Source organism: Gobius niger (assembly GCF_951799975.1).
Source record: "Gobius niger genome assembly, chromosome: 1".
In the NCBI taxonomy this organism is placed as follows: domain Eukaryota; kingdom Metazoa; phylum Chordata; class Actinopteri; order Gobiiformes; family Gobiidae; genus Gobius; species Gobius niger.
In genome coordinates this window covers 45,595,603-45,611,325 of record NC_136852.1, presented here as the reverse complement: position 1 = coordinate 45,611,325, position 15,723 = coordinate 45,595,603, and the positions used below count along the sequence as shown (strand labels likewise).

At 41.2% G+C, this 15,723-nt stretch overlaps 2 protein-coding genes across 2 annotated transcripts; one reads left to right on the top strand and one right to left on the bottom strand.

Moving 5' to 3' along the window:
• Positions 1-3,210: 3,210 nt before the first annotated feature.
• Positions 3,211-5,274, bottom strand: LOC306975124 (ornithine decarboxylase-like; the record flags this gene model as incomplete). Its single annotated transcript, XM_079572544.1, has 9 exons — positions 3,211-3,274; positions 3,389-3,446; positions 3,520-3,652; positions 3,723-3,806; positions 4,232-4,445; positions 4,555-4,706; positions 4,879-5,052; positions 5,119-5,186; positions 5,262-5,274. 9 exons carry the CDS (start codon positions 5,272-5,274, stop codon positions 3,211-3,213), a joined length of 960 nt encoding a protein of 319 aa, XP_079428670.1.
• A 4,501-nt stretch (positions 5,275-9,775) lies between these two features.
• Positions 9,776-10,859, top strand: b3galt8 (beta-1,3-galactosyltransferase 8). Its single transcript, XM_079564569.1, has one exon. The coding sequence runs from the start codon at positions 9,884-9,886 to the stop codon at positions 10,841-10,843; it is 960 nt and encodes a 319-aa protein (XP_079420695.1). The 5' UTR covers positions 9,776-9,883; the 3' UTR covers positions 10,844-10,859.
• The last annotated feature ends 4,864 nt before the right edge of the window (positions 10,860-15,723 follow it).

Here is a 15,723-nt window from a genome sequence, read left to right as displayed (position 1 = left end):
AGCTTTAAATTCAATATCTCAGTAAGCAAACTTAAACCAAAGTGTCTTATTCTTTGACCTTTTTGGTAAGATACTAAGATTTAGGATAACACTAAAAACTATACCTTAGTTGGCCTTAATTAATCATGTACTACTCATTAATTAATGTGACTTTACTGATAATTCAAACATCAACTAATCATTGATGATTATATGATTCAATCATAACCATAAGGTATAATATAGCATCAGAAATGTGTTTATGGGAGCTAATCATTAGAAGTCAAGCATTAATTTGGGTTGACGGTGCCGCAGAGAGTAGAGCAGGTCATCTTGTGTGATGTAAAGTGCTTTGAGTGCCTAAAGCAGGTAGAAAGGCACTTATATAAATGTGACCATTTAATTTTCATTTGATTACTGGAGTAGTTAAGCAGTGATCAAGTATGACTCGCACTTAATTAAAAAATAGTTCATGTTTAATTAAGGCTGAATAACTTATAGTTATGATGTATTACTTGATTTGATCTATTATAGCAATTATTTACATTATTTTCATTATCACTTTATTACACAATAAAGAGAAAAAGGTGCCTACCCCATATTAAAAAAATGATTTACTTTCATGCATTTCAGGGTAATATGCAAGACATTACAAAACAAAGTAGTTTATCCTTTCAATAGAAATAGTCCACAAAGGGCTCCATAGCACTGCACTACAATAAGTAAATATCAAGCATTGGCTTAAATGACTTGAATTGAGGAAATGTATCTTGTTTTGAGCGGTTTTCACTCATTTAGACACTTTTCCTGGTCGGACCAAGTTTACTTTGCTTGTTTGAGGACATTTCAGACCAGTTCTAAGGTAAATCTCGCTTGAAATAAGAAGGTAAAATTGCCAATGAGACAAGACCAATTTTCTTACCCCATTGGCAAAGAAAATGACCTGAAATAAGGACGAAATATATTGAAACGAGTCAGAAACATCTCAGAACAAGTTAATTAATCTAGGACAAATGCCCAAGAACTTCTTAACTAGTCAAAACAACTAAAATTTGGATTATTGTGCTCAAATTGAGATGTTTATACTGACATTTTTTGCAGTGTGAAAACATATATGACTGAAACGCATGTGTCCAGCTGCAGGTAATCCCCAATAGGAATCATAGTAACAGTGGTACTAGCAGCATCTCGTGTTCATGAAATAAAACAAAACATTCAATTACAGAACATTATAAATTCTTGGGTCAAGACAACAAGACAACCAAAAGTATGAAAGACGTTGAACAAATTAGACGTTGAACACTTAGAAAAGTCTTAGTCTACTGCAAATTAATTTATTATTGTTACAGGGTCTTATCAGCTCAATTTTATACAGCGTTCCACAAACCCAGGGCGCTGTTCTTAGCCTGGCATAAAGCCAGACTGATTTCAACAGCACGGTAGTATAGTGGTTTGCACTCTAGAAGGTCTGGGTTCTCCCTGTGTCTGCGTAGGTTTCCTCTGCGTACTCTGGTTTCCCCTACCACTAAAAACATGTACAATAGGTTAATCCTCTGGCCAGGTGTTTCGGACCATTAGCCTGTCTCCACATAATGGAGGTCCCTGAGCGTCGGCCCACGCTGGCAGCTCACTGCTCCTACAGGTCGCCCCAGCGGCATCGAGGACGGGTCAAATGCAGAGAATGAATTTCCCTAAGGGGATTAATAAAGTATACCTTAACCTTATGTACTTATACATATGACAGTCTGGAACTGTAATAAGCGGGGCTAACGCTCATGAGAGTGAACCAAACACGAAGTGACCTATGCTTTGCCGACGACTCCAGACACTATGACCTTCCACATATGATGAAGGATGTTTTTATTCATTTCCCGAAACCAAAAACCCAGAGGGATAAATGTGAACGATGGGTCCTTGTGCGGGCGTCCAAAAGACCAGTTCTACTACAGTTCTACACTCTTATTTAAATATGCAAGGCATGTTCAGCCTCCGCTTTTTTCTAGCAAGCCTGTTCATGCCTACAGGTAGATCCAACAGATGTTTTTTCTGTAGTAAGGAAACAGCCTTAGGGGAAGGGTAATAATTATATAAATAACCCCCAACAACTGTCAGACGTAAGACAACCAGAGGACATAATATGACAGACAGGACATAGGGTGGTAAAATATAGCTTGTTGAACCTGCAAAATGTCACTATCAGTGGCGGACGCTGATGTTTTTTGGGGGAAAATGGTGTTGACAATCTACCTCTGGATCAGGTCGGCTCTTTTCCTCATCTATTTCAGCCCTCTACACTCAAGCCATCTTTACCAGTGAATCTGGCACCGGGGACGTCATTCTCGGACAGAGTTAGAAGGTTTAGCTCAGTAGACATCTCGTCCGTAAACTATTTACATTCATCTAGCGTGAGTGAAAGGCGCGAGTCTGACTCCCCCTAGCAACCGTTGCTAGCTTAATGAATATTTGAGGAAAGGTGACGTATATTGTGCAGTACACTATTCCAGACTGTATCCCCATGTATCTCTTTACATGGAAGATCAGTCTGGCTCGTCGCTCAATCAGTTGTATCAGACTTCAAACGACCATAAGTCACGTTTTGAGGACAGTCTCGAATTTCAGCTCACAACCCAAGACGAGGTTGACCCAATTTTAAATCTGCGCTTGCCAATTATGCTCTCTGTCGTGTCTTTGGGCAAGACCAGTCATTTGCCTCCAGTGTCTGCGTACATTGGTGCGTGAGTGGTTCCTTGCTGTAAAGCGCTTTTGGCCTGATAAGGTAGAAAAGTGCTATATAAGTGGAGTCCATTTACCATCTTGAAATAACATGCCAGCCAAAAACATATGCAAATGAACACTGAGTCTTTACTTCCATAAGGCATATCACAATATGGGCAAAAACCAGAGTGCTATAAATTTACACACCAAAAAAAAAAAAAAAAAAAAAAAGTGAAAATTTGTTCCATAAGAAATCAAGGGAGTGTAAAATGTAGTTACGATGTCACCTATAAAAATTGCGCAACTTAACACACTTGAGTTATTCCAACACTGAAACAGAATCTCCGAATTTTTCCAAGACAGTATCAGGACATCCTGTGTTCACCTTCCTCACAGGGCAAATCTGAGCTTTCTCAAATCTATTAGACACCATTGCCAGAGATACTGAATAGGCCCCAATGTCATGAACAAGGAGCCACTCTCCAATATCTAGCTCGGGCAACTGAACGAGGTCAGTCAGTTGGTCATGGGGTTCGCCGGACGGTCCGCAGATAATGGACGGGTACGTCTGCACACCTTCCTACACATAAGAGTTATTAGAATACACAGTAAAAAGAGCAACAAACTGTGAAAGTGTGTTACCCTTTGACGATATGGATAAAATGTGTAGGTCTCATTGTGATAGATTTTAGACCTCATTGAGCCATAGATCCCGTCGCTGACGGAGTAAAAGAACATTCCATTTCCATCGTCTGAAAAAAAAAAGAAATGAGTGGACAGTATTTATCAACGCTGCCCAAAGCCTTTTTGAAAATCGCCCTTTACCATTTTTGGCAATGATGTTTACAGCCAACGTGCAGGCTGCGTCCACAAAGTAACGCCCTGGCTCGGCAATAATCTTCACTCCAGAGTCAGCAGGAAAAAACTCATCCAGAGCCTCATTTATTCCGATAGACATCTACAACATCAAACGACTGTTAGCAGGATGTTGAGATGGTGGTGGATGCAAAAGGTTGGTTTGTTGTTACCTGCTCAAGTGAAGTCGGACCCTCGTTCTTACCGTTGAAACCACCGCCAATATCGAGAAGGTTCATCGGAAATCCCAGCTTTTTCTGAAATGTGTTGGGAATTATTAAATCAGTCCATCCAGCTATGGCCAAACCAAGAAGATACTTTGTTCAAAAAAATAAATAAATAAAAATAAATTAGCCTTAAGTCATTCTAGTAACCGTTCCTGTATAGATTTCCATGACATGTTTCAGGAGCCATCCTCAGAAGTAGCACCAGCACGTGGTGATGCATCAGTTATCAGCGGTTCTTTCTCTAGGGTGTGGCCAGTCTGATGGACCTGTCAGGAGCGTCATACTGGCAACGCCTTGGAACAGCTGATAAGACACTTAACCGCACTCTGGTGATACCGAGGACGACTGAAATATACATTTTTTTTTTTTTAAAGTGTAACACCTTTAATCGTAGTGTCTGATTAAACTAACCTTGAAAGTTACACTGCATACAAATTCATTTTACCCCAACTCACAGCTTGATCAAAAACTAGTCTAGCATCTCTTATAGCCATCTTGTACAGCACACTGTCCTGGCACAGACTCCCAACATGGAAGCTGACTCCGATCACGGTTAAGCCCAGCGCTTGCGCTCGTTGAAGCAGATTCTCGACAGCCTCACGTTCGGCTCCAAACTTTCTGTTGCGTCGTAACAGAGAATGGTCATTCACAGCAATCCGCAGCACCAGTCTGGACAGAATTAGATTGGAAGAAGCTTTGAAAACCAATGTTTAAAGTCCATAAAGCCACAAAACATTGTGAAAATGGTTATTTCACTTGCTTTGCATTGCGGTGCGACCTTGAGATCGTGGGAAGCTCGTTCACAGAGTCAAAGGCCAGGAGTTCCACTCCATTCTCTTTGGCATATTTGATGTGTGACTCGGGTTTTGCTGTATGTGAAAAAATGATTTGGTCTGGGGCAAGAACATTTTTCACCATCTCCATCTCCTTCTGCCATAGAAAGAAACATTGCACATGTGTTCATTTAGCCATAGAGTTCGGTAGGATACCAAGTTGGACGAAATGACTGGAAAAAACTTCACTGATTCACTGATTTCATTAAAAGTTACAGATTTAAAGTGACAATGAACTCTTGGCTGTTCTACAGTTTAAAAACACTTACTTCATTGTCACAGGCGAACCCTGTTCCCAATGCACCAAGCAGCTCGAGGACAACTGGTGTGTTGTTGCACCCTACTGAATAGAAAGGTTCCACTCTGGGTAGATTTTGCCGCCATCTAAGCAGCTTGTCACAGACATCGTCCAGATTTAACACACAGAAAGGAACCTCACGTCCCTGAACAAAGAAACAATGCAATAAGCCCTTGTTTAAATACTGAAGGTCTAAAAATGTGCAACTTACCTCAACATTACGGGCTTCGATTTTCTCATTAATGAAGTTGTGAATGGCTTCATCACGAGCAATTATCCCTGACAACAAAAACACATTTGCAGCAGAACTAAATGTCAAAATAGTTTAAAAGAGAAATAATCTCTGATGCTTACCCTGGGCTTCCATTTGAAGAGATGGCGATGGTGGAGTGTCGCAAAAGAAAGACCTTAAGACCTGCTGTGTCAAACGCCTGTGTGTGACACTGCAATCTCTTCCTTTTTATTGCGTCCCTCGCTTTCTCTATGTGTGTGTGTGTGTGCATGGGTGGAGTCTCCTGCGAGCACCTGTAGCTGATCTTCAATCAGCCTACACACACACTCGCGCGCACGCACGCGCGCGCACACGCACACACGCACGCACGCACACACACACAAACACGCACACGCACACACACACACACCTACACACACACACACACACACACACACACACACACACACACACACACACACACACACAGGCGGTATAAATAGCCTAAACTGCCTGTGATTTGTGTCTGTACGTGCACGTTTTGGCTGTTTCCCAAAGCCTAGGCATCGTCAAAAGTGGGCGGGGTCAGGCATCTACATCATCACTCGCCACCCAAGTGCTGTTCCAATGTTCAAGTCATCTGGAGGCATGTGTCCTCCCTTTGCTTAGCCTATGCCTAGTATACCAAGGATACAGTATAGATTATAGATATAGCTATTTGTTATTTTCCTTCCTCCGTATATGGAACTTCAGATTTTGTTACCGTGACAGGCCTAGTGATGGTTCTTTTGGTCCTGAACAAACGCTTGACAAACCGGCGTCTGGGTGGGAGGAGAGCAGCGTAGGCCCCTGGGGTGATGTGAATCTGCCAATATCCTTTTGGTGAGAGAAGAATGAGAAGGACAACATCTGAAATGGTATAATTACATGTAAACCTTTGTTCGATTTCTTCATTTGGCGAGTGTCTTAAGTATCATCTGCGTACCTATTTTTACCTCTATGCTGCATGTTGCTTCTTCCATCACATCTTTTCATGTTTGATTCTAAGCCCATGATTTTATACAGTGGCTTTGTCTGTCATTGTGAGCATTGTGTTTATTACTTCAACTTGGACGGTAGCTGATATTTTCTGTTGTCTCTCCCGTCCACAGCGGACATCTCGAGGATGTGTGAGGTGGACGTGTCCTCGGAGCCGTCCAGTCCCACTCTGTTCGGAGAGTCCTCGGACCAGTACTACAGTGTGGACCGATGGCAGAAGCTCCGCACCGCCGTGCGCAAACTGGAATTCTGGGAAAACTTCTCCGCCGAGCTCATCGGCACCGGCTTCTTCTCCAAAGTCTATAAAGTACGAGCAATTTCTCAAAGCACAATCCCTGTTGTATAGAGCTATAAAACAAAAATGTCCCTCTGCTGACTTAGCACCTATTCTTTCTTTTCATTTCCAAGGATTTTGTTTTATTTTTGACATTTTGTTGTGGAGCTTAAACTGAATTGTCTCAATACCGATTTTGTGAGTTGTAGCCAAAAACAGCTCAAAGCTTTTTATTTGTTTTCATGACAAAAATAAACATGCCCATATAGTATAAAGGGCTGCCCAAAGTGAGGCTTGCAGGCCAGTCATGGTCCTAAAAGGGGTTTGATTCCTTTGCAGAGGTATGGAAACTAGTAGAGTTCACTAAACTTAGCGAAACCTCAAAATAAATGAATAAACTAAAGTACAGTCAAAATTTAGACAAATAACACTGTATATATACAGTATATAAATGTCGGCTACATAGTTTGCGTTTTTTTTTTCAAACTTTAATTAAAAAAACATGACGTTTTCAATCAAGTATGGTATACATGCCTTTCAGTCATGTGACTTTTGTTGTTATGGCGGCCATTTTGAATACCGAAGCAGAATTATGCAGTACTCCAACAAGTAGCAACACTCAGGATATAACAGAAAGACAACTGATTGACAGTGGTATTTTTATGTACTCGTAATCATTGGTCAAGAAAACAACAGTTAGAACATGGCCCCCAGAGTTCACGTTTCTGTGAATCAGTGTTTAAGATGTTAGCATGCTACTGGTTAGCATTTAGCTTCAACAGCTCAGCTCTGACCTCTCCAAGAGAAAGCCCTAAACCACACTCCAAACTTTGGCTACAACATGTGACAGAGGTCAGAGCTGAGCTGTTACTGTAGTATTTCCTCAGTGTTCATAGATGTGAGCCACACATGTGTTTATCGTGTTGAGGCCACTGACAGTTGATCGATGACAGTTGCTAACGGGTAGCATGCTAACGTCTTGAGCAGCTGCTACGTCTGTGCCACATTTGCTGGTTGTATCAAATTAACGTGCGTCTCTGGGGCTGTGTTTTAACTGTTATCTTCTTGAGAAATTATTATAGTAGTGGTGATATTGTTACATGTTGTCATTGGAAACACATGTATAAATAGTTAGTAAGTTAACATCATCTTTGGACCCCGAACCACTGCTCTAAATCGACACAGCTTTTCATTTCTGTTTTGACATTTCAAGGATTATCCAACTCTCTTCTTCAAATCGCCAGAGCCCCATCAGAGTGGGTGCGGAGATTTCATGTGAATACACTGCTGCTAGATCGGAGGGGGATCGGATTCTTCCCCCCAAAAAACCCGACATGCACCACTGGAGCTGTACGAGTTGAAAACCACTGCTTTAGTGCAGTGGTTCTCAACTCGTACAGCTCCACTTTTAACCCAGACAAGTTACGACCCAAATAAATATCTGCTTAAAAATCAACTAATAATGAGATCAACGTTTATTATGGAATATACAAAAGCATCCTTATTTCCTTGCAGTTTTGTAGATGAAATAAAATGCGTCTGCAGACAATATTGGGACCATACTGTCAATTGGAACAGGCCAACGAGCCAGTAAAAATGCTCCCACGACCCACTTTTGGAACCGACCCATTGGCCATTGTTTGTCTGTTTTTGTCGCCAATGCCACATTTTCCTGCATCACACACCAAAGGAAGCAAAGGATTAGTAAATACAGACTCAAATCTCTGACTGTTGTCTGTTATTTATTTTTAGGGCGTGAACTGGTTCCACTGGAAGGGCCACAAGCACTCCGTCGAATTCGCCGAAATGAAGATCCGGCCGTCCAACTTCCGAAACCTGGAGGGAAGGAGAAAACGATCATAGAGCACCGATATCATCCATGAAATCCACAGTCCATTCAATCCGCATTCCTGGCAGATTAAGCTCAGTTGGCTGAAGCAAATAAAGGTCCGGAAAAAAAACCTCCAAAATCAAAATACAGGAAAAAAATCAAGCTGCGACTATTACTTAACCACAAGCCCTTGAGTAACTTTTTGCCTAAAGTGTACTTATTAGAGTTGTTATATCATTCAGTACTTTTTACTTCTATCTTTACTTGAATAAAAAAAAAGTGGCACAAGTAAATAGTTACTTGTGCCACTTTGAGTACATTTTAAAGTTACAGAAGCTTCACGTCAACCTGAAATATATAGTTAGTGTTCTGTGCATCATATATATCATATATGATTATATATATATAATCATATTTGTCATAATTCTTTCTCTGGAAATAGTAGGATTTTTGCCTCATGTCACAACTGAAACAAAAATCTGACTTTTACACTCAGCAAAAGTACTCAAGTAACACTTTTACTTTTACGTATTTATTTAGGTCACTACTTTTTATTTGTACATTAGTAAAATCATCTCATAGAAACGTTACTCTTACTTGAGCAGGTGGGTAGTTCTAAGTTACATTTACTCAAGTACATATACTTAAGTAACTTCTTGAAGTAACTGGTAGTTTTTTCCTGTTTACTTCTACTTGAGTAATATTATAATGAAGTATCTGTACTCTTACTTGAGTAAAAAAAGAAAAAAGAGCAACTTGTGCCTCTGTGTGTAAGTCTTTCAGTGACACATCTTCATTTGGTGCTTAAAATAGAGCAGTAGTTTGTGTTTTGCTACTTTATTCATAAACATTTCTTATTTGATGGTGTTTTCTTTGAAAATATTTCAATTTCTACAGTATTTTTATGTTTTCTCATAATTTATGTCCCAACTAAAACATAAATCAGACTATTACGCTTCAAACAGTTACTAAGCACCAGAGGCATGTAGTACATTTAATCAAGATGTAGAAGAAGAAGAAGAAGAAGATCTTTATTTATTTACTTGAGTAACCTTTTGAAGAAAAGTACTCTGACTAATTACTTTTACCACTGAGAGTAAATATGTGCTTCATTTTTTTCTATGAAATAGATGTAGATCGTCTTGTGCTCATTGTTCTTTAGATATTTTATTTCCTGTATTTTCATTTTCATTTTCTTTGGAACTTTTGACTGTTTTGCTCAGTTACTTAATTACTCCAAGTACCTTTCTCCAAGTACTTTTTACTTTTACTTGAGTATTTATGTTGCTCACTACCTTTAACTTGTACTTGAGTCAAATTATTTCAAAGTACTATTACTCTTACTTACTTACATTGTAACATTGTAACAACTCCCCGCATTGTCCAGACGGTGGCAGCATTTCACCACACAGCCTCTACCAAGGACCAAGAACAAGCCTCTCCCCGAGCCCATTTCCTCCAGAGGGAGAGCGGTGCGGGGGGGGGGCTCCTGACTGGCCTGACTTCACTACAAGGGGGCGGGGCCTGTACTTCCGTGTGCTGTGCTTACTCATCCTGAAATAACACAAGAGCTAATATATGTCCAAACCGGGACAGTGCGCGCCATCTGCGTTCACACGGCGATGAAGACGGGCCTTTTCTGGAAGTTGGCAAGAGTCACTGCTATATTTTCCATTCTGGTACTTTTGTTTTACGCGTTTGCCGTAAGTAAACCTTGTCCAAAGGGGCCCGTCCTGCTGTCAGATGACGACCACAGGCTGATTTCCCCCCAGACGTACCAGTATGTCCTCAACCAGCCGCGCGCGTGCAACCGGGGAAGTGATATTTTGGTCGTTTTCCTCGTTCCCGTGGCGCCTCACCATTACGCGCAGCGAGAGGCCGTGCGTCACACGTGGGGTGCGCCTGGATTGGACACCTTGACCCTGTTCTTTTTGGGGCTACCTGAGGAAAGCCCCCAAAAGTCAGAAGTCCAGGATAACATCGAGACGGAAAGCAGGAAGCACGGGGATATTATTCAAGTTAACTTTATTGACACTTACCAAAACCTCACCATTAAAACACTGGTGATGATGAGGTGGCTGGACGCGCACTGTCCGCAGACGCGCTACGGCATGAAGGTGGACTCGGACATTTTTGTGAACGTTTTCCACCTCAGGGACTACCTCAGGGGCCGCCCGAGGAGAGGCTTCATCACGGGGTCGGTCATAAGCGACGGCAAACCCAGGCGGGACGGGAAATGGGGACTGTCGAAGGAGCAGTACCCGGACGACAGCTTCCCCCCTTACGTGTCCGGAGCGGGGTACGTCTTCTCTCAGGACCTCGCGGGGAGGATCTCGCGGGCGTCCAGTTTTGTGAGACCGGTCCCGCTCGAGGACGTGTACGTGGGGTTGTGCCTGAGCGTTTTGGATGTCCAGCCGCGTTACGCGTACAGCTTGTGGCCTTTGCCGAAAAGCCTGTTTGTTGTGAGGAATTTGAAGTATGAGCGCTGTCGTTTTGCGCACTTGATCACGGTGAATGGGTTTAGGCCGCCCGAGCTGCTGGCCGCCTGGGAGGACTTTAAGCAGGGGTATGCAAAGTGTTAGGACCAGCAAAGGATCGTTGTTGTGACGATGACAGGTGCACTATTGAAAACAATGCAGCTAAATTAATGTCCTTCCCTGTGCGTCAAACAACGATTCACTTTTATTAAGTAGCCTGCAGTTTTTACACTTATAAGCTGCACTGTGCAACTTTCTACGTACAAAAAAAAAGTTGATATTGGAGCGTTTTTGACCTTTCAGTGACCTAGATGGCCTGTAGGACGCTCCAGGATCAATTGTTTTTTGTGTTTTCACTGCTGATTGAACCGTATCCATGGTTACATATACATTTCAGTCCAAAACCTACCAGAAATCTGAGAAGAAAAAAAAAAAACCTGAAATATAACCACCCACACGGTCACTGGGTCACTGAAAGGTCGCACTAAAATAAACTTTTTTTTTTTTTACATAAAAAATTGCACAGTGCACCTTTAATATTTAACGTAAAAGAAAGCTTTAAATTCAACATCTCAGTAAGCAAACTTAAACCAAAGTGACACCTTTTTTGGTAAGATACCATGATTTAGTATAACACTTTGTAATAACGGTACCATATTTAGCCTTATCATGTACTACTCATTAATTAAAGGGACAACACGGAGTTTAAAAATGTTAAAACGATGTATTTTCCTCCCCCTACATGTTCCAGCCATGTCCTAATGTGTAGAATGAGCCCAGACCTGTTCACCACAACTGCCTCTAAAATCCTGCACTGTCAATCAAAAAGGTGTTACTTCGGCCCGAATTGCTGTCATGCACGAGCTTAATATAGAAGGTGCAGTTACACGTATAACCTGAGGTGGCAGTAGTGAGTATAAAATGGCCAACTTGCATCGAGTCTCTTTAAGTGCGACTCATACTAATAATTTAAATGTCAATTTAAACATTGATGATTTTAAGATTAACCTCTTAACCCCCTCCTGAACCGGGCACATTTTCTCCAGTTGGACTTTACCCAAATCTCAAAGCTTCTTGAACAAAGCGTCAAAATAGCGACAAACACAAGGATGAAAACCCAACAAAAGTGACAAAAAAGTTGTGATCAGTTGTGTAGGTCTTAGCTTTCAAATGAGGCGTTACTCTGGCCTATAGGCTGTAAACTCCAGTCCAGAAACTTGGGTAACTGGGTAAATTTGATTTGGGTAAAGCTGAACTAAAAATGCTAATCCAGTATGAGTTGCACTTAATTAATGAATAGTACATGATTAAGCAAGCATTAGTTCATGTTTAATTAAGACTAAACACGGTATAGTTATTAGGTGTGTGTTTTGGCCATTTTTTTTGTGCTGGGAAGATATATTTCTCTGTAATACTGTACATAAGGGTCAGCAGCGAGTCCCAGTTCTATCCTATAGGAATATAAAGCCTATTGTTTTGTCACTGACGTTTTGAAATGAAAATGTTTTGCAACTCTTTCAGATTTCTTCTTAAAATTACTGCTTTACAGGTAAATTGCGATGATTATTTAGAAAACCACAAGTCACATGTCAATACTTTGGAAAACTTCAATTCAGGGAAGCCTTAAGACCAAAGACACTGTAGTCACTGCTGAGTCTAACCATTTGACTCCAAATGTTTCTAAGAAAGAGGAAAGCACTGCATTTTGACAGATAACAAAAGCCTGACTTATAAAAGTTCTCTTGCACTGCAGTAAACATGCTGGATTTCTTTATTTATTTGTAAATAATAAGCATCTACTTTACCTGAGATTGTATTAATCTCTTGTCATTCCTCTTTGGTCAGTTCTATCAGTATTTATTCATTTTAGATGTGGTTTGTATGTCCTGCTGCAAACCCAGGCTGATTATACTGATCCTGAACAAAGATTATGTCAAATAATATGCAAATGTTATTTATAGTTATTTTTATGTCAACAATATGCAACTAACTTCCTGCTGCCTTAACCTCCATCCAGCCGCTTTCCCGCTGCATTATAGAAAACAAGCCATGTTTTATTCTGATATTGACGTATAGAACCTGAGAAATTGCCTCTTGATTATCATAATGTCTGAATGAATTTTGCAATGTGTATTTTGCTGTCAATCTTTTTGAATGTCAAATAATGTAGGAAGAAGCCATAGCCTCTGTTTGATAATAACCCAAAGCAAAATGCTCTTGAATGTGAGTCTAAATCTGCTGGTGATATGCCTTAAATGCCTTTTTCTTTGTGTATTACTTGAATATGAAGAAAGCTTTATCCTGCTCAGTGTTTTTGTAGTGACTGTCTGCATCCAGCAGGTGGCAGTATTGCATCCCTTTACTGTAAAATGACTGTATTATGCTGAAAGCTGCATCAATGCTGCACTGAACTGTTTATGAACTCTAAATTTGAGCTTTAGATGATGGATCGTGTGTTCTCTGCACTGATGAATGTGGTGTTGCTGTGTTATTGACTGCACTCGTGTTCGCTCTTGTAATTTTTGTGCCTAAACTTTATGCTTGATTTGATCCTAAATGGGCTCCATCGGTGTATGATTAATTTGCACACAATAAAATGGAAAGCAAAATATTGAATTGTTTGATTTAGATATTTTTGAGCATGTTTTGTGTTCTAGGTCATGATAACAGTTAAATAGTAGGGCTGGGACAAACATTTGGATTGGCTCATAATACTTTTTGCTGCAATACCAAGTACATAATCAATTAATACTGCACTCCTTTGTTTTCCACTTTCAATGACACTGCACTTTGTTACATTTTGTGTTAATGCACATTTCAATCTTTGGACACGTGACATTTTAAGGTACTTATCATAATTGTTTACTGTATCGCGATACGGATCGGCCCCTGAGTATCATGATACGTATTGGATCGTGACAAAAGTATCGTCTCAGCCCTGATAAATAGTGCTATGTATTATGCCAAAAGATAAATGAATATAAAAGCTTAAACATGTGCAGATGTACAGACTATTTTAAGTTATATTATAGCAATCAATAATAAGTTGTTAAATCATAATTGACTGAATATAAAAGGCTACGTCAGTTGCGGCCCCCGACCAACACTGGGTTCGCATTTTTGGCCCCCAGTCCAAATGAGTTTGAGACCCCTGATATAGATCAACTGGTTCTCAGCAGTCTTCCGTGGGTTGAGGTCAATACATGACTGCAGTGGTTAAAATGGACTTTGGGAGGTGGTTGGCACGTCACGCAGCCAACTCACGAGAAAGGACACAGTCTGGACCTGGTCATCACGTATGGCCTGTCCACCACTGTGTCCTCTGTCGTCGACTTGGCTGTCTCTGACCACTACTGCGTGTTTTTTAATGTCACCGGTTTGATACAGCAAAAGTCCTAATTAATTTTACCCCTGAAGTGGCTGCAAAATGTATTTATGCTTTACATCAAATTCCTCCAGTGACTTTATCTGCTAAGTGTGATTTTATTGTTGACAATTTTAACAGTAAGCTACTCACTGCCCCCCGAGTCTGCATTTAATTTTATGCAGTGCTGTTGCTGGAATGGACCAATGTTGGTATTGGTCTAAAATTCAAATATTTTTTTTATTTTTATTTATTTATTATTATTATTATTACATCCATCCATCCATTTTCTTCCGCTTTATCCGGGGCCGGGTCGCGGGGGCAGCAGTCTCAGCAGAGATGCCCAAACTTCCCGGTCCACACACACCTCCTCCAGCTGTTCTGGGGGGACCCCGAGGCGACACCAGGCCAGCTCGGAGACATAGTCCCACCACCGTGTCCTGGGTCTTCCACGAGGCCTTGTCCCACTAGGACATGCCTGGAACACCTCCCGCGGGAGGCGACCAGGAGGCATCCGAAACAGATGCCCGAGCCACCTCAGCTGGCTCCTTTCGACGTGAAGGAGCAGCGACTCTACTCCGAGCTCCTCCTGGGTAACTGAGCTCCTCACCCGATCTCGGAGGGTGCGCCCAGTCACCCTGCGAAGGAAACTCATTTCGGCCGCTTGTATTCGCGATCTTGTCCTTTCGGTCATGACCCAAATCTCATGACCATAGGTGAGGGCGGGAACGTAGATCGGTAAATCAAGAGCTTTGCCCTCCGACTCAGCTCCCTCTTCACTACAACAGACCGATACAGCGACCGCATCACTGCTGACGCCGCACCGATCCGTCTGTCGATCTCACGCTCCATCCGTCCCTCACTCGTGAACAAGATCCCGAGATACTTGAACTCCTCCACTTGAGGTAAGGACTCCCCACCGACCTGAAGATTTATTATTATTATTATTATTATTATTATTATTGTTATTGTTATTGTTATTGTTATTGTTATTGTTATTATTATTATTATTATTGCTTTTAATAAATCTCACGTGTGTGTCATGACTCATGGCCTCGGCGTCGTTGGCGTCATTGCCATTGGCAACGGGCGCACTATTTAAACCGCACCTGGAATGTCATTTTTCACTGTCACTTTGACGCTCGAGTGAGAGACTACACGAGAGGTCTGTATCGTCATTTCTCACCAAGTTTATGTCAGTTCTTGCTCATAGACACATTCAAAACGCTTTCTAACACTTTGTTCCTGTGCTTGTATGTGTTTTTTTTTTCCAGATTTACGAACAAACGCTGAACTCTGATCGATCATGGCACCGAATCTGCACCCCTTCCCTGGTGGTAAGTGTCTTTATAATACTGTATATCAACAAATATTGCAAAAAATAGCTTGAATTTTCAATGTTAGTACCCGTTTTGTCTGTGTGGGGGCAGTGCGGCTTTTGCTAATGCTAATGTTTTTGTCAAAAGTGGTCAAAGTGGCTAAAGCTAATGAAACTGGTCAGGTTTAGTAACTTTCACTCGACGATAACTTTTTAGAGCATGGTTAATACCTCATAAAAATGGCTGACATTTATCAGTAGGAGTCCTAAGTAAAAGGTTATCCAGGAATTTGTTGGAAACAT

Bases quoted from the DNA above. Each gene is read 5' to 3' on its own strand.
- b3galt8 (XM_079564569.1), top strand. From the start codon at position 9,884: ATGAAGACGGGCCTTTTCTGGAAGTTGGCAAGAGTCACTGCTATATTT.